This window comes from Barbatula barbatula (genome assembly GCF_947034865.1).
Source record: "Barbatula barbatula genome assembly, chromosome: 1".
Taxonomy (NCBI): Eukaryota; Metazoa; Chordata; class Actinopteri; order Cypriniformes; family Nemacheilidae; genus Barbatula; species Barbatula barbatula.
The window spans coordinates 35,271,868-35,295,122 of NC_136766.1; the positions used below are offsets into that span (position 1 = coordinate 35,271,868).

Below are 23,255 nucleotides of genomic sequence, written 5' to 3' on the forward strand. Positions count from 1 at the left end.
TGTAAGCGTTCGGCTCGTTTTTCAGTTCTCTATAGCTGCTCTGAATCCAGCCTGGACAGTTTCAGCTCGGCCGTCGTTCATTCTGGGCCGCTCGGCCGTGCCAGCTGCACCGCCATCCGACTGAAGCAGAGATTGCTCTTCTGTGATGCTTTGGCAAAGAATAATGAGAAGTCAAAGCACTTCAAATAGGATTATAGCCTCTGCTGACACACTGAAATGAAGAGCTTTGCTCTTTTGGGCTGATATATGACAGGGTCCTGCTTAAACGTAACAAAACTATTTCACAACATTAATTCATTGAACACAGCTTGATCTTCTTAAACGAAAGGTTTCTTTAGTTCTAGAAGAACATTACAATGGCCTGCTCTACGGCTGTGTCTTTAACAATTTGCTTATGTATTCACCCCTCGAGTCATTGAAAACCTCTATATGACTCGTTCTGCTGTGGAACACAAAAGAAGATATTTTGAGAAATGTCTCAGTGGCTTTGTGTCCTTAGAATGAAGGTCAATGGGGGTCTGTGTTGTGTTGGTTATAAACCCTCTTCAAAATATCCTATTTTGTGTTCTGCAGAAAAACATATGAGTTTGACATGACACAATGGTGAGTAAATGAAAGAACTGTAATTTCGGTGTGAACAATCCTTTTAATGTGACTTACTGAAGATTAGCACAAAGTTTGCAGTGAAGGTCACATGTCTGGAAGCCCTCGTGTCAAACCACATGACTTGAATTTGACCTAGAGGTTCTCAAACTGTGGCCAAGGGGGCCACAAGATGCATCCAGGTCGGGCGACATATTTCGTGGCAATATATGAAATATAGACATCTATCATACATTTTGTGCCATCAAACATCGGAAAAATAAGACCACCGACCAGAATTTGTTTTTGGTTTCCTACATGTAAGATTATACGCTTTTATTTGGGGGAGCGATGCACTTTACACACAGGGGGCTTTACAACAAAAGACTTTGAGAATCACAGCTCTAGACGCACAGATTCAAACGCATTGCGTATTGAACATTGACCGATGAGGCAAATCTTCACAGTCCGGCTTTTGATTATAAAGGCTTTTTATGGAAAACATCTACAATACAAAAGCTACTTTCCACATTGAACATGCCATTTTCAGCTCAAATATATGATATATACGTAATCCAATACTCCCATCAAACATCCATAGCATCATCTGAGTTTACATATGCTCTTCATTAGTCGTAATGCGTCACATATGTCGTGTCTGATGTTGCCAGAATAGCGTACGGAGATTTCCTTGTGTTATTCACGAAAAGGTCTTATCTGTAGTTAAGTATGATATTGTATTTCTCCTGTTTTTATTTATTAAAGGAATAATATGGTTTTTTAGATCCGTGGTTAATTTTTTTAACATACTCTTTAATTAGAATGTGGTCCTTCTTTTCTCCTTATGAAGTCATTTCTTTTCACAAGCAGTCTCCATGTATAACGTTATAAAGTTTGTCCTTGACTTTAGGCAATAAAGACGATGGCCACGGTATGTAAAGATACAGTGGATTTGCACAAACCTGTACACGATGTCTGTTTATTGTTGAATTGTGTTTATCCAACACAGCCCTGTGAGAGTAAAAACAGAAAAAAACGATTACAATTTCCTTTCCCACTAGCTACATTATTGATCATTTATTAACCCATATTCATTGATTAATTAGAACAAGAAAGTATATATTCATACCCCACGTGAAACATACACGTCACTGTTCCTATATAGCCAACTGTGTTCCTGTATTTACTACAGTTGATCAAATGACATGAGTCTATATTATACCGTAGTGTACTACAATTAAATACAGTTAACTTGTAGGTAATAAAGTAAATAGTTGAGACACCTCGTTCAGGATCTGCTGTTTGCAGAATATAAAAAACTTTCTTTCTTTTATTCTTTGTCATTCGATCAGTTTATTAAATTCATTTTTACCTCACCGAGGCAGCGCGAGACGACGACGACGTCTGACTGACTGACTGACTTCTGTCCTGCGCGCGCGCCTTCACTTTACCGACCGCGTGTGTGGATCCAGCCCACTTTTCAAAAGGACAGCTTCATCAGCCAATCACGTCCATCCGTGTAGACGAGCCCAGCCAATCCGGAAACAGGAGGCGGGTTCTTTTCCTCCAAAAATCTGCAGTCATGAAACTTTGTGAAAGTTCAGTTCAGTCTGTTGTTGCTCCGCCGGCGCTCTCTGCGTCACGATCTCCTGATTAAAGCAATAATAATGCACTGCAATGGCGCTCTACCGCAAATCTTGTCTTTTATTCTTCTCGTCATCGGCCTGAAAGCAACCTCAGGTAAGAGCGCGCGCAGCATCTGCGATTCTACTTACAGATACGCGCCGTGCTCAACATGCTCCTGACCAAACAAGTCGCACGGTTTTTGTTGTTTGAGGAAAAGAAGTCAATTACACGTCAGAGTGTCACTGCTATATGAATGTGTTGTGTGACAGTTAACAGTTATTGACGGTGGCGATAATAAACGCAACTGCGGAAACTGCGGTAACCATGGTCATTTTGCGTAAGGATCAATCGGCAGTGATTAACCGACTCGTTTCTTCCTGTTGCGATGTTAAACGCGTTGTAAACTGCACACTGAAGCTCTGTCCCGCTGCTCTGCAGCCATGCTGTTTCAATTAGCACGAAAGTGTTTATTTAAGAGCCAGAAAAGTCTTGCCACACAGTTTGACTTTCCAGGTTACGTCGGAGATCTTGGCCGCGTCTCAAAAGCTTCGAGGCATCGTAAGCAGAAGAGTGACGTCACGCGATCTCTTCTTGGCAGCGTGTGCGTATGACGTCACAGGACGCCGAGCGTGAATTTGCACCCGGGAGGCGTAAAATAATTTTGCGGACCGCTCCATCTGAAACCGTTTTAATATGTTGAATGCATGCGTTTTATTTTGTATGCTATTCATATTTTCCACCGCACTTTGGTGTTTACACGGAAACGTCCTCACACGTTCTTTTCGGGTTTTATTCAGGAAAATAACTTACCCAGAATCTTGCAGGCTGGGGCACGTTCAAGCTCAAACCGGTGCACAACGTTTTGCTGCGTTTTCCGATGACACGTTTCCTGGAAACGGTGTGCAACAGGGTTTGAGAAACAGTTTCTCTTGTTTAGTGGGCCGCCCAATCGGCATCGACATTTTTTTTAATTAAGTCCAAGAAAAGTCGTTTACAAATGTGCAGTATTAAACACGTATTTAAACCGATTTCATCAGATTCCGAAAATTCTTCAAAAAGAACACAAAACATAAAGTTTCCTGATATTTTTTATTTTTATTTATTTGCAACAAGAAAATAAAGTTTCCTGATGCTTATTAATTGTTTTTTTTTTAAACTAGAAAATAACGTACTGTTTCTGTAAAGAAAACTTTCCTGGAGAACAAAAAACGAACCTTAGAAAATAACGCAAGGGTATAGTATAGTACCGTAGAGTATTTGTAGTAAAACCATGGTTAAGGTTATTTTTTACATAAAGAGTAACTTAAATGACATTTCCTGCAGTGTGTAATCTGTGTAGTGTTGTAAAGCTGAAAGTGAACAAATAACAATGTTATTGGCTAGAGAAAAAAATAAGTCAACTCTGAATCACACAAAAGAGTTGTCTGGCGTTCTCATTTTATTTCCGGGTCGGATTTGCGTCACTCCATGTAATGCCCGCCTAAGTTCCTTTTGCGACACTGCACGTGGTAGACCAATCACAGCAGACTAGACTATCTGACCAATCAGATCAGGGTAGCCTGACAGAAAGGAGGGGTTAGACAGATGAATTGCCAAACGAATCATTTGAGAATCAGTCAAGTAAGATAATAATAACTGCTTATTATTAGGAAATGAAAGTACACCGGTTACACTCCATAAACCAAAGTAGGACACAAATGATTTACTCTTTAAAAACACAAATAAGACAAACACACTGAAAAACGTGCAATGATAAGTCACATGACTTAAAAATACACTTTCTCTCTGTGAGGTTGTCTATTCTAGACGGCTGGATTTGGAGACGCAGCCAGAACTCGTTAAGTTTAATCCACTCTCATTTTATGGACTTTTTGTGTATACCTTACCATTCATTTCTGTAAACAGGCCTGGTAACTGAACCTTCCAGCACTCATGTGTGGTTTTCTGCTTCCAGCACAATCTGTCATGTACGAGACAGACATGGTCATCCCGCAGGAGCTTCGACAAGAGGAGGTGCACCTGCTCCGGGGAGCCTACAGGTGGAATGGAGGTCGCAGACGACGTTCGGACCCTCAGCGGGAAGACCGCCTGTTTTTGCGTCTTCCCGCTTTTGGAAAGGAACTGTATTTGCAACTCCAGAGGGACGACTCTTTTCTGGCCGAGGGCTTTGTGACGGAGGAGAGGAGCGTTGAGGGCAGCGTCCAGCACGAGCCGCTTTTCAGGGTCCGGCGGTGTTTCTATACCGGATCTGTTCTTAATCACACAGACTCTTTCGCCTCATTGGACGCTTGTGGTGGACTGGTGAGTGAGCTTGATGTTCATGTGTGTGAGTAGAGCTATTGGGGTCACTGTGACTTGAACTCCAAAACCTTCATGCAACTATATGGTGTTTTGGCTGACCCGTGGGAGACTAGCTGCTTATGTTAAAAATAATCAGTAAATCGCTGTCTAAGGCAGGGGCTCCCAAAGTAGGAGTCGAGACCCCAGACATGATTTTTAACGTAATTTAAAAACATAAAAATAGTAGTTAAGTTAAAAATAAAACCACGTTTAAAATTAAACCATGCAAATAAGCAATTAGAAATTAACTCTGTCATATTAGCAACCGCATTAGGTTAGATGCAGCAAGTCAATTTACAGCACCACATTAAACATTCTCATTTCCCATATGTGCACGCAGATTATTTTTCAGGCTTCAAGTTTAGGAACGAAACGTTGGTTAATATCGACCAAAGACAAGGCAAAGTAGGCCAGCGGAGGAGGGCAGAGAAGCGTCGCAGACAGAAAGGAGATCGTCCTCAGATACGAAAAGAGGCCGGCGTTTGCATAAAAGAGGAAATCCATCAGCACTCGAATCAGTTTGATGAAATGTGACCATCTGTAGTAATAGTTAATGGTTTATATATAACAAAGAGTAAAATAATGAGTAAATATGTATGAAGTCATATTATATTTGACTCGTGCTCGGAACCCCCCCATACGCACAGGTAATAAAGTTTTGAAATAGCCTACAGGGTATTACGTGTATATTTTATACAGGATTATATTGTCAAGTTACAAACTATTATCACCACCTGAAGGACAATATCAACACCTGTACACATCCTCCATCATACAGGATTTACACCACAACAATGCTGCCTCACCTCGACCTATATTCATTCAGTTCTATCAGATTCTTCCTTAATTCACACCCGGATTCACAATACTCTTCTTAAGAGAAAATATAAGAACTTTATTAAGATACATTATAACCCGTTCTAGAAATATTCAATATTTTCTTATAAACATCTTAATTTTTCTAAGAATAAAAGGGCAGATTATGTCAATGATTATACTATAAAAGTAATTTGTCCATTTGTTAAACTCTTTGTGTAACGAGCACCTTGCAACATGTTCTTATGTAGACTAAGCGTGTAATGTGTTAAACGGCTTTAACGAATATTATAGGTATATTTCTTTAGCTTATATGTCAGGTTGTGTAAGTAAACATTTTTCAATGTATGTCAGATTTAAAGACAACCGTGAGGGTATTCTAATTTAGCCTAAAGATTATATTTACCACAATAAAGCCCTTGTCATTGACATATTTTTAGTTTCTATTGTCAGTTCTGAAGATTGTGATCTTCTAACAAACCACCATAAAAAGCGGCGTTTTTTTTTGTACAAAATGCTATTTTGTATTCATTTCATTCAGGAGTCACCTGTTGAATGTGCTGCTTCTTCCTGCCGCTCACTGAGACGATCCCTGCGCGGGGAAAGAGAGACCTTGCGCTAGCGGGAAAGCACTGGCGACATTTTACCACTGAATAAAAGCTTTATATTTCGCTGGATATTTCGCTTCTCCTGAACAAAAGGGCTTGTAAAAGTTACTAAATCAAGAGACAGACTTGTGTACGATAGAAACACTGTTTTGAATGCGCACTTGGGTGTGTGCCGGCCAGAGAGGCACACGGCAGAATTGATATAGCGAAAACATTGTTATTTGAAATTTCTCCCCCTTTTTTGGGCACCAAGCGAGGATAGTTGGGGTGTCGAGACCCTTGCACTGTTATTTTGGGGGTCGTGGACTGAAAAGTTTGGGAACCCCTGGTTTAAGAAATGAGGCACGGACTTGTCAAACTGTCTTAAGTGGTTTACAGCCATTCTAATAGGCCAGGGTTCAGCATTTCACTGTCATCGCTTTAAATATCAACTCAATTACATTTTTTGTGTATTAATCATTAAAGTCCCTGTGAACAGGTAGTTGCAATCGTTTTTACCTCCGTATTAGGACACATTTCCGAGTGAAAAGGATTTTCAAAGGAGAGAATAAGCGTGACCCACATTGACCCACATTGATAAGCTATTTACTAAAACACTACAATATTTCATGATAAAATAAGAATTGTCATTTTTAATTTCACTGGGACTTTAAAGGTCAGCTTTGTGTTTGTCTGTGTTGCCAAACCCTCTAATTGCATCCCACACATTGTATGATTAGATTTAAAATTCACTGTGATCACAGTTATCTCAAATGAGTTCAAATGCAGCGAACAACAAAGCCAGCGTGCTGTATCAGTTCTGTATCCCATAATGCAATGCACTCCACTTGACCTTATAGTGGTCATATGACATGGCTAAAACAAATATTATGGTTTGTTTTTGATGTAATGCAATGTGTATTTTCCACATACTGTGCATGTTTTGTATCTCCTCTTTGCTCCGCCTCTCTGAAACACACAGATTTTTTACAAAGCTCATCGCTCTGAAAAGCGAAGTGTGCTATTATTGGTCAGTTAACCAGTGCGTACTGATTGGTCGATTACTGCAAGCGTGACCGAAATGTAATGCCATATTTGCCAGAACATCAGGTTCCAAAGCAATTGACACAGGGCTCTTGACTCATTTTTCCCACTGGTCGCACTAGAGCGACCCACTTTCCCAGTTGCTCGCACCAACTCTCTTTTTTATCATGATGACCTTACATAATAATGACCTCAGCTTATGAATCGTTCTATTAATTTGTCACTCTGTCTTTTTAAATAGTCAGCTACAGACTGCTTATTTCCGCTGTAACACTTAATGCAAATAAATGCAAAGTAACTTTATATTTGTTATTTTATACAGTTGTTATTATTTAGTTTTATATATTAATGTTATACATTGGCTATGAAATGATCAGACACAAGTATAACCTGTCACTCTTCACAATCCTCCTTTATTGCCCTCTTTGCAAAAAGTTGTAATTTTGCCACTAGCCTTTTACCACATAAAATGTAAATTAAATTAGCTAAATCAAAACTCAAAAGTAACTCGGAAATACATTACTATATATGTACTGTACTACACATTTTTACATATAAAAGTACTATAAATAGGCAAACCACTTTTCATGCAATGCAGATCTTGGTGCTTCAGAGGTTCTTCAGGGGGTCTTTGAGATGACCGGTGCTATGTAGAACCGCTGAAGAACCATACAGCACCGCTTCCGTAGAAAGAACTTCAGAACATCTCAGTCATCTATTTATTCTAACTGTATATCCTGCACTTGCTAATGTCACTTCTGGTTAGACCTAAACTACATTTCGTTACATATGTGTAATGACAATAAAGTTGAATCTAATCTAATCTACACCCCAAAAACCACTGAAGAACCACTGAAGCACTTAAAGTCATGTGTCTGTGGTCTGATTTGTGGGAAATAAATATCATCGTTATAGTCCATATGTGGTGATGAAGGAGAGGTGCAGACATGTTTTTGACACATAAATGCATAGTGACAGTGAGCAGACGTGAGTTTGACAGAGCTGGATGTGTTCACCAGCACCATGTGACTGACAGCAGATTGTTCTGTCTGCAGAAAAACAACATGGGTTGCGCGACAGGGTCAGACTCAGCACCCAGGCAGTGAAGCCAGTAGACTCTTTCGGGGGATAATGTCAGCAGCTATTTCTTACAAAACTGTATTAATATTCTTTTTTAATATTGTGACGACATAAATACCACAGTATTTGAGTTTCAATCAAATGATATCTAGTGCTGTGCCACCTTAAATGCTTTAGACGACGCTGCTTGAATGATGAATCATATCTTTAAAATGACATAAAAGCTTATATGTACACATTTGTTTAAATCAAACAATAAAAAAATAAGCAAAGCTTACAGTGCAATAATAAATAACTCATTCTGAAGTCTCGAGAGAATTTGCGAGATTTCCGGCATGTGTTCACAGTCAGGTCTCTGTTTGAACACCACACATTATAGGAGCAAAATGATTCAATCTAGGATTTCCTCTTCTCTTGTTTGTGGTCTCTCACCGTTTAAGACTCTTATGAGATTTAAAAAAATCTTTTGGTGTGGCCCCAGCATAACCAACCCTTCAGCCCAGAGAGGAATCAGGAGTTCTGGGTTAAATCACTGCTGTTAGTAAACTCCATTAAACAAAGTTGAAGTTTGAGAGGAACAAAAAAGCTTTTCCTGCTCTGTAAATGTCATTACAGCTCATTTTTACTGCTCCTCGAACGCGGGCCACATGTAACTGTACTCAGTTTAACCCGGCACACACGGAGGGTTGTCTGTACACGTCGTGATGAAAGTGTGTGCTTTACAGCCTCTGCGGGCAGCTTACTGTCAGCACTTCTATCTCCTGTCTCTGTGTGTCTGTACACCCGCCCGAAGGCACCACACATCGCTCACCTCCAGCCGCCATCAATTGGCTGTTTTACAGCTCTTTTTCCCCAATGACAATTTCGTCAAGCATTACTTGCATTATTTAACACTGTCACTGGACTCCAGTTCTCGCTTATTATTGTCCCGTCGGGAGACAAACACTTCTTATGGTTTGATATTATGGTGACTTTGAAGCCACTAGAGCCATCACAGTTAGATGGAGGCCACCATGTTAGCTCGTCGTGAGGGCTAATGATGAATCCGTTTTGGTTAGCTGTCATAACAAATCAGATCATCTGAGGTGCTCGAAACGTTTGCAAGGATTTGTAAGAATCATCAAAGGAATGATTTAACGCAATGGTTAGCACACGTTCTGATGCAAGCAACAATTCTGATGTTATCATTTTGTGTCATAAGCTTTCCTATAGCTCAGGGGTAAGAGCATAGCAACGCCAAGGTAATGGGTTTGATCCCAGGGATTGCACACACTCAGAAACAAATGTATAGTATAATGTGAAATTACATCACTTTGAATAAAAGCGTCTGCCAAATGTGTAAATGTCAACTATTTATCAAGACAAAAAAAAACATACAAGCAGAAATTAAATAAGCAAAATAAAACTAAATGATAACTGTAACATAACTTAAATACACTTATACATTAAATCAATCAATCAATAATAGTTAAAAAATTGCAGCGATTCAGTGTTTTTTAACATTGTTGTTTTATTCAAGTCCTATGTTATTCAGCTGTCAGCTGGGGTTCCAGTCCTTCATTATTTTATGTCTTCTTTTGCAGAGAACCAAAAATGTTCAGTATGGCTGTCTAATAGTAAAGCAAATCGAATTAATACTTATATAAGAGGAAATCTATGATGCGCTGCTGTCTATGGAATGTTCTGGTAAATCATGACATTGTTTTATGGTTGTTATGGTTTGGCTATCACAATTATTTCATACTGTAATTGTCTAATCGCAATTATTTGACGTAATTTCACTTATTTCAGATAACCGCAATTATTGTAAATCCTTGTAAACAAGGGTGATCTGCAGTATCTGGAGCGTTCTACATCCACCATCCTATATTCTGCACTCCCTGATACATATATTTAATAGACAATTAATTGTCAGCCCCGTTTCATCATCGTGACAGCCATAGTAGCAAACAACGCATGGAATTGACAACATTCAAAAACTAGCAACGAAATTAAGAATGCTAATTCTTATAAGAGAAGTTCCTTAAGCAGTTAAAGCACAAAGTTAAAAAACTAAATATTAAAACGCAGGTCAAGTGCGGAGACCGCAACATACCATTTTGTATTGCGATATATCGTTGCGCTGCTAGTGCATTGACCTGACACAGTCACGAATGCTAACAGTTTCTTTCCATGCCATTGTTGATGGTTTCTCCTCATGTGTTTTCATGCAGACGGGCCTGGTTCAGACTGCAGACGACAGCCTGTTCATCGAGCCAGTGGGCCGGACCCTGGATTCCTTCTCTGGCTCTGAACACAGACTGATCCGACAAAAGCATTCTTCCTCAGACAAATCTGCTTCTCCTGTAGACGGCCGACCCGAATTCTGCCAAACCATCCAAGGTGAGGAGGTCAGCGGGCTGAAAAACTACACAAGTCAAGTGTGGCTAACCGATTTACAGGTCAATTCATAGCTCTATATGTGGAAAACATGGTATGTTTGTGCAGTTTACTGGTTTATTTCTATTACATTGCCCTAGAATATGTGGTTTTTCTTCATATCAGTTTATCCACTGTGGCATCTGCTAGCTTTTGACTGATGAATTTGTTCCAAAATGCCTAACTGCAATTCTAACTATGCACAATTATATGGTTAGTCGCACGGCCCGCGCCTCCCTTACACATGTGCACTTTCCTCTTCCCTTCAGGACTGCTTAAAATTCGAGAGTTGTCAACTTCATAAATCAAGCGTTTCATAGTATCGTTTATAACTCTTTGATGTCTTCATCTTTTTAACAGTGTTGAAAGATGTTGGGAGAGAGAACGATCAGCTGTTTGGGTCTTTAGAGCTTTTATCTTGTTGGTAAACTGGACGTAAACTCCTGTTGGAACGTGCCGTTGAATTACTGTGGAAGGCAAGAATCCCTTTGGCTTGCTTGTGTACATTAATAACACTGGGCATATTTTCCAGCCCTGCTGGTGTTTCTTTGCCAGGATCTTAGATTTTCTTGTCGTAAGGAATTCAAATATTTGAAAACGGGCACTTGTTCTTCTTCTGTGCCTTTAGCATCTGTAAGGTTTTATTGTTTGGTGGCGGGACAGGACATTTTGCATGAGCTCATTGCATTATTGGATTTGTAGTTTAGTCTTGGTCTACCTAAAGCGAAGATGCAGTTATCTAAACGGCATGGATATATACAACCATACTGGCCAATGAAAACAGATTATGGAATTTCCAGTCGTACGCCGCTCTAGTTCGCGTCTGATTATTCTCAACGCAGACTTGAATTCCCCTTGAACCTTTTGCTTGTGTTTTAATTCAAATGTTTTGGCTTCGACTCTGAATATTACATAACCTAGAGATGAGAAGACCACCGGGACGTTTGACAAGAAGATTTTTTCCATATGTCAATCTGGGAATTTAAGTAACCCAAACCGCTTTAATAAAAGGTTGATGTTGTTGTAGGGCTGGCTGATATTGTTCAGCCTTTTGACAATACAGTTTATGTGTTTGCTTTGAATTGGCTTTAAAGGGTGAGTGTTTTCAGCCAGAGAAACTGATGTAATAGTCTACTGTAACAACTGAATCACAATATAAGTGAAGGTAATATAAAGCAGTTTTTTCCCTGCGGGACGATAATCGCGTGCGTTTATAGCCGATGTTTAACGCCTCGTGACTAAACAAAGCACAAAAACACAACAAACATGAAACGCGACTGCTGGCGAGTCACCCAGAAACTCATTACAAAGGCCAACGTTTTATATATATATATGTTAATTTATCCGCTAACGTAAGCTGCTGCATCACATGATATGCAACCTAAAGTAAGCCAAAAGAAACCAGCAGTGTACCGATTAAAGAAGTGATGAAGTGAGCCGTACTGTACATTAAAAGATTGAATGACATGCTAAAAGACATGTGATTTGCATGATTGAAGAAATGTAATACAGTAGGGATGCTCATTTCGGTGCATTTCCCTAACCTAGAACCGACACTCTTTATCCCAACATGTTATAACAAAATGGAATAAAATAAAAATACCTGCTGCATATCATTTGGAAGGCGTCCACTGGAGGTTGAACATGCAACATCCGGAGGACGCAGACTTTGAAATGAGATGCAGCAAACGTTGGCGAGGGTCTGTGACATGTTAAAAATACAAACATTTTTTTCACAGATTTATTTTGACACGCATAAAGCAGCATAACGAATAGATCAACAACAGAACCTGCATTCATATATCACATTTTCATGAACCTGCAGCAGTTTGGACAATGGAGAAAAACTTTAATATTTTAATAATATTTAGTTTTTTATCAAATAGAAATAGCAGGCCAACCTCGATCCGAAGCTTTGAGTTTTTATTTAATAAAGTAACATGTTTAAGTGTTGGGTTGACAGTCTGGAGCTTGTTGACAGATAGACCCCGCGGCAGGAAACAACCCTTCAGATGGCACGGATGTCCCGGGAATGAAGAGATAACGCCTCGCGAAGAACGTTTAGTTTGCTTTCCACCTGCCTGGATTAATATTAAAGAGGGCATAAATGTGTCTTCGCTAAACAGATAAAGATCTGCTATACCCACGCAACATCATTTTTACATAGTTTCTTTTACTTATTCATATTTCACATTTGTATTTTTACGTCACCGTCCGTGAGATAAAACATGTTTAGCATATTTTTCTTTCACCATACCGAAAACCAAAAACATGTATGATTATTTAAAAGCGTATTGATAAATCATTTTATTATTAAAAAAAATTGATTTATCTTTAAATAAACATACGTTTTAACATTTTAACTGATAGTTTAAGCCGGTCAAGATTTGTACTATCGGTTAACGGTTAATCGATCAATATGGGCATCCCTAAAAAACTGTTTATGTAATATGTTTCTTTGAAAGATATTTCTCATTCATTACTGTCTCAATATCGTTTGGGTGTGAGCTCTCTCAGAGCGTTTCATTGGTTGAATGTACAGAATGAATGCGCCTTCACTAAATGAACGAGTGAATTGAGTCAAAATGAGACTGGTACATGTCTTTCATCGTCTAATATGTTGCAACAATGCATATCCAGTAGTTACTAAAATATTCTGGAAAATAAAGGTAATGACCTGGTTTAATTGAATGCTTAGGTAAAGTAAATGATGTCAAAACAGTTGAATCTATGTATTGTCCCGGTGTGCACATTCCTTGTTTCTTGACACAGAAATGAACCAAACCTTTTAGAGACGCTTTTAAAATATAGCTATGGTCAATGAAACATTATGATGAAATAAAAAGAACAGTAAAAGGGAAAAGTTCACCGGGTTATAAACATTTAGTCAGAAATGAATCATTTATTCACCCTCATGTTATTCAAAACTTAAAATACTTTTTTTTGCAGAACACAAAAAAAGATTTTTGAAGAATGTTGGAAAGCAAACAACAATGAACCCGGACACACAAAACAACTGAGAAATATCTTCTTTTGTGTTTCACTGAAGTAACCGGCTTTAAAGGAACGATATGGAGTTTTAACAGGATCTATTGACAGAAATGCAATATAATATAAAAAACGATTTCTTCAGAGGCGTATAAAGACCTTACGTAATGAAATGTTTGTAAAACCTTAGAAAAAGCTATTCATGTCTACATACAGCGGGCCTACACGCATCCAATTCGCCGCCATTTTTTGACGATCTTTCTCTCCAACGTCTCTCTGCTGGAAAGTATCTCCATAGATATCTATGAGCATCTCTGCTAAAAGCCTCAGTGCCGCGGGTCCTAACGCATCTCTGCTGGAAAGTCTTTAAAATATTAGCTCCGCCTGACTTTTATCCTTCTTATTAAAATACACAGACCTTTCATTTTATGTCAATTCAATTAATTATTCAATGTTATTGTCATTAATAAGACATCGCTCTTTCTTCAGTCTTTCTAATGCCCACTTGATCTCTTCCCTGTGTCAACATAAGAAGACGCTTTGTTGCAGCCGACGACATATTTTTGTACTGTGGTGGCCACCGTCGTGTTTGGACAGAGATGTTCGTTGCAAATCTATAATGCAACGCTAGTGGCTGCTGTAAATCCAAAACTGCGTCTTTAAAAGATATTTGGGTGAATAAATTAGAATAATAAACAAATCCCATGATGGATATATTGTGAATGTTTTATATGCCGCCCAGTTTTAATAAGTAGTTTTGGAGAAACTTGTGTGTGTGTGTATGACTCCACCGACCTCGTCTCTGCCATAAAAATGCTCCAGATGCACAAGCTATTGTGCTTCCTCCAGCACCTGGTGTCTGCACAACGGTCATTCATGCAGGAAGATAGGCCGATATGAGAAGAAGGTGCCAGATTTGCGGGAAAAATGTCTAGTTTAGTGGGTCAACCGTTTAGTGGTCAAAGTCTTCCGTCTTTTTGTCGGTGAGTTGAAAAACTGTTCAGCCCCCAGAAGCCTCACCCCCAAACCAAGAGGTTCCTAGAGGAAGACAGTCACAGACCTTTTATCCATTAAACTCTGAATGCCCCTCTTGGGGTCCTACACAACGCTGTCTGGTTCATATTGCATGAATGTTGAAGCAGAAGTGTTTACAGCAATGGAAGAAAGCATGCTGACGCTTTTCCTCAATGATTCCCTTTCCATGCCCATTGAAACACAATCTTGACCAAATGCACTTAACGCTTCTAATCTGCAGAGATGTGCCTGCCGGGAAGCTCAGATTCTCCTTCCTGAAAGGGATACAGAGGGTCTGAAACGGAACCGAGATGCTGATACCTTCTCGTTGCGAGTGGGTTTGGAGAGGATCGAGTATCCGCATCGAGAGCAGGAACACTAAGGATCTGAGTTTGGAGGAAACAAAGTGCCCAAAATATCAGCGGATAGACTCGTGTCCCCCACTGGATTCTGGGAATGAGATTACCGTGGGGGGGTTGTTTAGCGGCTAGTTTGGTGTCTTGATACTCATTTGTCAGAGTGTTATTTACTGTTACCAGCTCAGGTTTTTTATTTTTGGGCAATTGCTTTATTTTAAAGCGGCCCTAACTCAGACAGTTTCTGTATATCTCATGTTTATCTTGAGTACTTACAGAATAGTATCAAACCCTTCAAATATCCGCAGAGTCTTTAGTTTGATCACATTTATAAAAGACAGATACAGCTGTAGGATTATTTCAGAAAACATGCGATGCGTGTGGGGGGCGGAACTAAAGCATGTGCGCACATTGTCAACAAAACACAGACATCAGTTTCACTTACCGCGTGCGGTTCATGTCGGGCATCTTTCACACTGGGACCGCTACATCTTTTAGTTTCAAACCAAATCCAGCGTTATATCCACCGTTTATATAACATCCATCACCCAAATGCAGTGAACAGCTGAACTTTGTCGAACATAGTACTCTCTCTCTCTCTCTCTCTCTCTCTCTCTCTCTCTCTCTCTCTCTCCTGCACAGAAGTGAAATGACTTGTGCGCATGCTCCTTCTCCCGCTCTCCTTGGTTGATGCATGCTTTTCCGGGAGAATTGTCCAATAAGGGACTGAGAAAAGTTATTACCTAATGATTTTTCATGTTTGAAAAAACTTTCCGAAACCTGTACAAACACTGGGGGAGTATTGAGCACAGAAATACTACGTAATACGTTTTTTGACAAGAATGAGAAGACAACAAGTTTAACATTGCACATGCTAGCCAGATGTGACCATAGATGTATATACACAGATGCTGTTTCTGTGGGCTGTCATACACAAGTCGTCCGCCATATTGGGAAGGTCAAAGTCGGTCTGTTAACACTCGAAAGAATGTTGACTGTGTGTCTGCAACTGAACAGCAGCAAAAAATCATTTTGTGAACATACAGTATAACAATATTTCTCCCAAATTTCTGATAAAAATGTTGTTTGCATTTATTTGCAGAAAATGTAAACTGGAGAAACAGGTGAAAACAACAGAATAGCTTCTTTGTATTTTTCACATCTCAAATGTCACTTTTGATTTTGTTGATATTCAACACCCCAAATGATTTGGAGAAACCAGCACATTTTGTGTTTATCTCCTTATTCCTCCAGCTGTACTGAAAACACATTTCTCTTCCACTCTCTGATTTTCTGACACACAGACGGCACAGGAGATTGAGCAGGTGTGGGTATGTGGTTTATGTATCGCCTTCAGCACAAAACTATTATTTATGACTATTTATAGTCAACCACAGTTTTCATTATAGCAAAGCTTTAGGGTCTTGACTTTGAGATTTATGTGCAGTTCTGTATCCACGATAGTTAGAGACGTTTGGAATAATCAAAGACAAGTGTAATGACATGACGATATGTGTTTTATTTGCACAGATATGAAAAAAAAATCCTTAAGTGATAGAAAACAGTTTTAGGACACATTTGATCAACCTTGTGATCATCCAAACCACAGATTTCTTTCCTCCGTCAGGTGCAAAACGAGAGGTTTAGCAGAATGTTGAAATGTCCTTTCCCATGCAATAATAATAGAGACTGGGGTGATCGCGCTCCAGGAATAACAAAAATGAATCTTTTAAATAAGGTGTGAGATTGAACCAGATGTGTCATCTGAGAACGTGTGAATATGTGAGAACATGGATGAAATAACAGAGAATGAAGGAGAGCTTTATTTATTTAAATATCTTTTGGAGGTCCTGGAATAAAGCACACATGTTTTCACTATCAGGGTATTGTTTCTTTAAGAAGAGAGTCAGAGACTTTTACTCTTCTGGACGATTGTCTTTGTGTCGTTTGTTGTGTTTGGCTGCGTTTAGAGGTTTGAAGTGTTTCATCATCGACCACTTGAGAATATGGAAACTCTCTGTGACGTTCACGTGTCCCGAGGCACAGTAAGTTTCCATTGTCTTTGGTCTGGTCTGCCGGAAGACAGCTGAGAATGGAAAAATGCTTGTGCTGCAAAAAGACCACGACGTCACATTAGGACCATATGTTGTGCCGTCTGTCACTGTACATGTGTGCGCTGACTGCGCTCTTACACAAACACACAAAAGCACATTTCCACTCCTGAACACCTGTAAACATACAGCGGAGACCCCCATCAGAGAGACCTCCAGGAGAGTCCAGATGAATTCTGGGAAATCTCTGCTGAGACTCAAGATTCTCAACACCAAAAATGAACTTCCATGACTTTCCCAGTCATTTATGGATAAATCATTTGAAAATGGACGGAAATTGATAGATAAGAAATACAAATAAATGTATTTCATTGATAGAGACGTTTTGTAAAAAGATAGAAACCTTTCTTGTAAACTATAGAAAGTTTGATGACATTCCAAAACCTATCCATCAAAATAGATTTTATTTGATTTTCATTACTTTGTAGACCTAAAATATCAACAATTAAAAACAGTTAATTGAAAATTAGCTTTCACTTTGAAGATGTTTTTTGCTGTAAGTATCTTTTTTTCGCGTATACATGGGTCAAAACCGAAAAGGGTTTAAGCATCAAAACAATAAGTGTAATACTGCTTTAGATTGTTGTTGTTAAAAAAGAATCAAGGTTTTTATTGCATTTTGAATATTGTACATTTACAGAAGACGCTCACTAAAATATCATTTAGTGTAACAATCTTGTCAGGCATATTGACAACAAAAATCTATTTATAACACATTTAAAGACCATTTACTTTAACCATAAATGCTAATTATTTGTCATTTGACATTTTGCAACTATCCTAGGTTTTGCCCATTTCTCAATAAGAATGTTTGTACTCATTTGAAGCACAATAAAATGTCCTTTATTCTTTTATGTATATTTTAATATTTTTAAATAATCATGTTGTTTAAATTTGTACATATATATTGTGTTACACTGAATGGCAATGTAACATCATTTCAACCAAATGTTGTCTAAAGTAGACATTTTACTTACATTTAATGTGCTTTCTAGGGACATAAAATCACTTCGTACATTTTCTTTGACCCACATATATAACTTAGGCAAGTTTGAACAGTCGTCATGTATGTATTCTTCACAGCCAAATTCACACATTGTTATTTTCCTCCCTTTTGTATGAATGCAGCAGTGTTTACCGCTATCTTCAATCTATTGAGAACGGGATAAAGTTGTGGTGCGATTGATTGTACAAACAGGTAGAGCATGAAATTACAGGTTTCTTTTTAGAGACTGCCGAAAGACAAAACAAAGCAAATTCAGCAAATGCATCACTGCAGTTTGCAGAAACAAATGGAATACTGAAACGTGAAATCTATTGTGGCTGGTATAAATCTCTGGACATGTATGTAATATGTATTCTGTGTATTACATCATTTTCTGTTTCTCCTTGTGTCTACCAGAGCCGATCCTTCCTAAACACAGGTTGCGTTGGGGCCCTGCTCCACTAGGGGGCCTCTTTGAGTGCCGGATAAAAATAAAATTGTATTCAACATTAGAGGAATAATTTGGAAATGTCCTTTTTAAAATGATTTAATTACTGTTATATACTCGGATATCATGCACTGGGCGGCAGGAATAACGTGCGCATGATAACTGAGCTATCCGTAGGGAGTGGAAAAAAACAGCAACGGCGCAAAGCGTAAGAACAATAAAGCATGTTTTTCTACTATTCTGAAGTCTTATTTAGTTTTAACAAATGATGCAATGAATTAGGCCCTACTTGCAAAACAATTCTCCAGTGAAGATTTACAAATTCATTTAGAGAATTCTTGATGTGTTTTTGCATGCTTAGCGCTCTTTAGTGTTTATCATGCTTTATTTTTGTTAGTAAATCACTCATTTGGTAGAGAAAACACAGCGTGTTATCGTTTTTTGGACAGCCAGATGGCGTTAGGTTAATTATAATTCGTTTAAGTGTGTTCATTTATTTGTTTTCATTTCTTATAGTTTCTCACAGTTAAGTGTAGGCCTATATCTAATTTGAATTATTTGTAAGGGCCCCAGACGTCTATGATCGGCACTGGTCTCTATTGTCTGTAGTAGCGTTGCAACAATGCAACATTTTGACAAACGCTATAGAACTCAAATCTTACAGTGTTCTTGTGTTGTGTGTCCCTGCTTGTGTTAGACAAGAAGAAGGATAGGAAGGTGAATGGAGCAGAGGAGGCTCGCGGCAAGAGGAATGCCATCAGATTGAGCAGAGAGTACACGCTGGAGACTGTAGTGGTGGCCGATGAAAACATGGTGCAGTATCACGGTGCAGAGGCCGCACAACGCTTTCTGCTCACCGTCATGAACATGGTGAGACCAATACTTTATTTCAATGACGCCACATGTTGCTAAAATCAAATTACGGCTGTATGTATAATCATTTATTTAAGTATTGAAACACTAAACAGCGTTGTAATCTCATCTCTTCTTGCCCTCCTCACAGGTGTACAACATGTTTCAGCATCCGAGTTTAGGTGTGAGGTTGAACATACGGGTCACCAAGCTGGTTCTCCTGCACACCCGTCCGGTACGTAACATCTGTGAACCTCTCTGAGATCTTCAAGCGTACAATTGAGATCCAAATCTCTCTACAGTACGTTTTCACTTTCCGTCTGTATCCTCAGGACCTGTGATGTTATCTTCCCCTTATGTATGTGTGTGTGGTTTTTTCACCTCCGTTTTATTGCTGAATTGCATTCCGAGGCTCCGTGGAGTCTGCAAGAGTGCTTTTTTTGTTTTGAGCGCACACCTAAAGTCTAAGATGATGTATGTCAGGACATCACTGAGTAGCCATCAGTGTAAATATGTAGAGCCGCTGCGGGGCAAACCCTCTGGACTCGCAACCTCTGATATTATAAAGATAGATGCAGGGATTTAGAAGCCCAAATGAATTTCAGTAGCTGTCAACTCACAGAAGTGTATGGAGACCTTTAAGCACCCTCAGTAGTTTGACACTGAAGATGCCACATAAATAAAGTACCACGAGTCTATTATGATGTTTTATTGCACCACAGTCTGTACATTTTACAGTAACATGCTGATATTGCGTCTCAGGAAAAGCTGAAGGTGGGCCATCATGGAGAAAAAGCCCTGGAGAGCTTCTGTCACTGGCAGCATGAGGAATACGGCACACGTTTCCTAGGCAACAATCACATCCCCGGGAGCAGAGATGACCCACCTCCTGTGGATGCTGCTGTGCTGGTCACCAGGTACCTCTCAACTCATGTCCTCTTTTAAAAGATAAAAGTACATATTCATCTCTTTCATCTATGTTTGCGCTATGCGTACACTTCATTCTGCACTACGTTCCTGTCCTCAAGTCAAATTCCTTGTGTGTGTAAACATACTTGGTATTAAAGCTCCTTCTGATTTTGATATTTTAATTATTCAAGGATACTTTATGTGGACTGTAAGTATATCAATGTACTATTAGTATTCTTGTAAGAGTACTTTCAATTACTTTTAACTTAGAGGACTTAACTCTGCTATTTGTTTTTACTAACTATACTACAAGTATTAAAAGTATTCTGATAGTTTACTAGTTAAATACTCGTAGCATGTTTTTAATTGATGAAAGAACACTTTAAAGTATAGCCTTTATTCTACTAGTTTGTTTCTAAGTTGAAAACTACTTTATAAGTATTTAATAGGCTCCTCAATTAAAATCGTAAACACAACTATGAGTCTTATGCTGTGTGTCTTATGCGAAGCCTCATGTTCCTCGCTCTTTGTTATTCGGGGGAATAGTTTTGCTAGTGACGCGAAAAACATTGTGTGACAGGGAGTGTCTGGCATATGTGTTTTTTGCGAATTTCTCGCTCGAGCTGAAGGTGCGCATAAGACGCAATTGACGCACGTTCACGACTGCCCGTTTTGACACGGGTTCGCGTCTTTTCAAAGATTTGTATGTCATTTACTAGCGCAAATCACGCAGCATTACATGCATAAAATACAATGAGGTATTCTTTTATATACTGTACATGCATAAACAGTGCTTGGATACAAGTGTAGAGTATCCGAGTACGAGCATACAGTAGAGCAAATATACTTTGCCTTTTCTGAAAGATCAAGCCAAGAATATTTGATTATTCTTTAAGTATATCTCCATCGAAAGAGTACACAAAAATAAAAAAAACTCTTTTATTGAAATCCATAACAATTTGAGGCCATCTGAGCTCTGTTAGGCCGTAATAATCTACTCAGCCGTTCTTCTGTCAGCGAGACAAGTCTCTTTTCACTGTGACAGATCACTACAGGCAGCCAAAAACTTGCCATCGCGGGTCAGGTATTAGGTGTGTAATTTTGAAAAGCAAGAACAGAGAAAATCCTTTTGTGAAAACGTCCCGCTCATAAGAGCCTGTCAGACAGTATCTGTCCTCCCGGGGCCGAGGAACTGATCGCACACAGTGAGGGCTTTGTGTCCCGCCGTGCCGGGTTAAATATGATCCCCGGCAGCGTACAAAAGCGGCTGTCTGTGAGGATGCGGAGTACAGGAGCAACATCTGTCCCGGAACGCATGCCAAGACGACTCAAGGCGGTGAGAATGCATCAAAGGAGAATTAAGGTACGACAAGGTGCGGCTGGGTTTTTTCCTCTCGCAGCTTCGCTGGAGACGTTAGCGGCTGGTCCTGAGTTCCTGCGGCACTTGCTGACTGATGAAAGATTATGTTCTTAACACATCTACTGGAGATGATCCAACAATGTTATTAAAAGTGTCCCACAGGGGCAGAAATGAGGAAAATTTGGCTGTTGGATGTTTTGGAAATGTTTGCCAATTATTGGTTGCCTGTGTATTTTATTATTAAAAACAGATGAATGGCTTAGCAGACAACAGCATCAATTATTTGATTTACCTCTTGAGATTTAAGATAGTTCAGTCCTTTTAATAAATGTAATGAACAACAGATTGAAGGACTTTTAAAGTATTATTTTCATTTGAACTGGTTCACAGATTTTCAGGGTAAAAGTGATCTTGATATTATTTTGTTTAATAAAGTTGTCTGTGTTTGATACATTGTAACTCTGCGACTTTGTTACTTAGTTTTTACGTTTTCACATGAGGTTAATCTCACTTTTGAAGCATCTCGGCCGTGACTTGTCCTCAGGTCGGGGTTGAACGTTCTGCCTCGAGTTTAGAGGTTGAATGTCTCACTGTGAGGGCCGTTCCAGATGTTTATTTCCGGGTTTGAGGATGGAAATCCGAGGTGTGAACCCTTAACAGAACCATTCTGTGTTTCCATTGACTTAAGAGCCAAACAATGACATAACTCTCTTTTACTACATAACCTGCCTTCAAATAATATACTGTAGGTCTTTGTGTCTTGTGGGCTTTTAATATATGTTAAATCAGCATCTTCCATCTATTCGTTCATTCATTCGTTCTTTCATGTGTTTATTCATTTGTTTATTCGTGCATACGTTCATTCGTGTGCTCATTCACTTGTTCATTCTTGCAGTTGTTCATTCGTGCATTTGTTCGTCTGTGCATTTGTTCATTCATGCATTCGTTTATTCATGCATACGTTCATTCATGTGCTCATTCACTCGTTCATTCTTGCATTTGTTCATTCGTTCTTTAATGGTTTTATTCATTCATTCACTCTTGCATTTGTTCGTCTGTGCATTTGTTCATTCATGCACTCATTCGTTCGTTCTTGCATTTGTTAATTCGTGCATTCGTTTATTCATGCATACGTTCATTCATGTGCTCATTCACTCGTTCATTCTTGCATTTGTTCATTCGTTCTTTAATGGTTTTATTCATTCATTCACTCTTGCATTTGTTCGTCCGTGCATTTGTTCATTCATGCGCTCATTCATTTGTTCGTTCTTGCATTTGTTCATTCGTTCTTTAATGGGGGTATTCGTTCATTCATTCTTGCATTCATTCATTCTTGCGTTCATTCATTCATTCGTTCGTTCTTGCATTTGTTCATATGGTGTCACACCATTGCAACAGGTGTGTACAGTGTAAGAAAATGTTATAGTTTTAGTCATTGAGGAACGGACATTTTACAACTTGACTAGGTGAGAAATGCTCATGTTAGAAGTTTCTGGTTCGGCCTTTTGAATATGTGCAGAATGTAGTAGTGTTAACAGAACCAGCATCTTGTCAGTGCAAAAGAGTCATGACGGGATAGAGGACGGCATCTGAACTACATCACTCATGGCTGTTCTCTTTTGCTCTGTTTTATGAGAGTCTGGAGAGAGCGGGTACCATGTCATATCCTCTGAGGACGTCAGGCTAATGGAAATCAACATTCTTAACTCCATCCGTCCCCAGTCGTTTCCTCCAGAACG

General features: G+C 39.1%; 1 protein-coding gene across 1 annotated transcript in view; it reads left to right on the forward strand.

The window, feature by feature from the left end:
* The first annotated feature begins 2,158 nt into the window (after positions 1–2,158).
* Positions 2,159–23,255, forward strand: part of adamts17 (ADAM metallopeptidase with thrombospondin type 1 motif, 17) — a 63,124-nt gene continuing 42,027 nt past the window's right edge. Inside the window, exons 1-6 of the mRNA XM_079466878.1 lie at positions 2,159–2,322; positions 4,163–4,509; positions 10,289–10,457; positions 19,093–19,265; positions 19,399–19,482; positions 20,010–20,164. Coding sequence (XP_079323004.1) covers positions 2,250–2,322; positions 4,163–4,509; positions 10,289–10,457; positions 19,093–19,265; positions 19,399–19,482; positions 20,010–20,164 — 1,001 coding nt within the window. The 5' untranslated portion in view covers positions 2,159–2,249. The remainder of the gene's footprint in view (positions 2,323–4,162; positions 4,510–10,288; positions 10,458–19,092; positions 19,266–19,398; positions 19,483–20,009; positions 20,165–23,255) is intronic.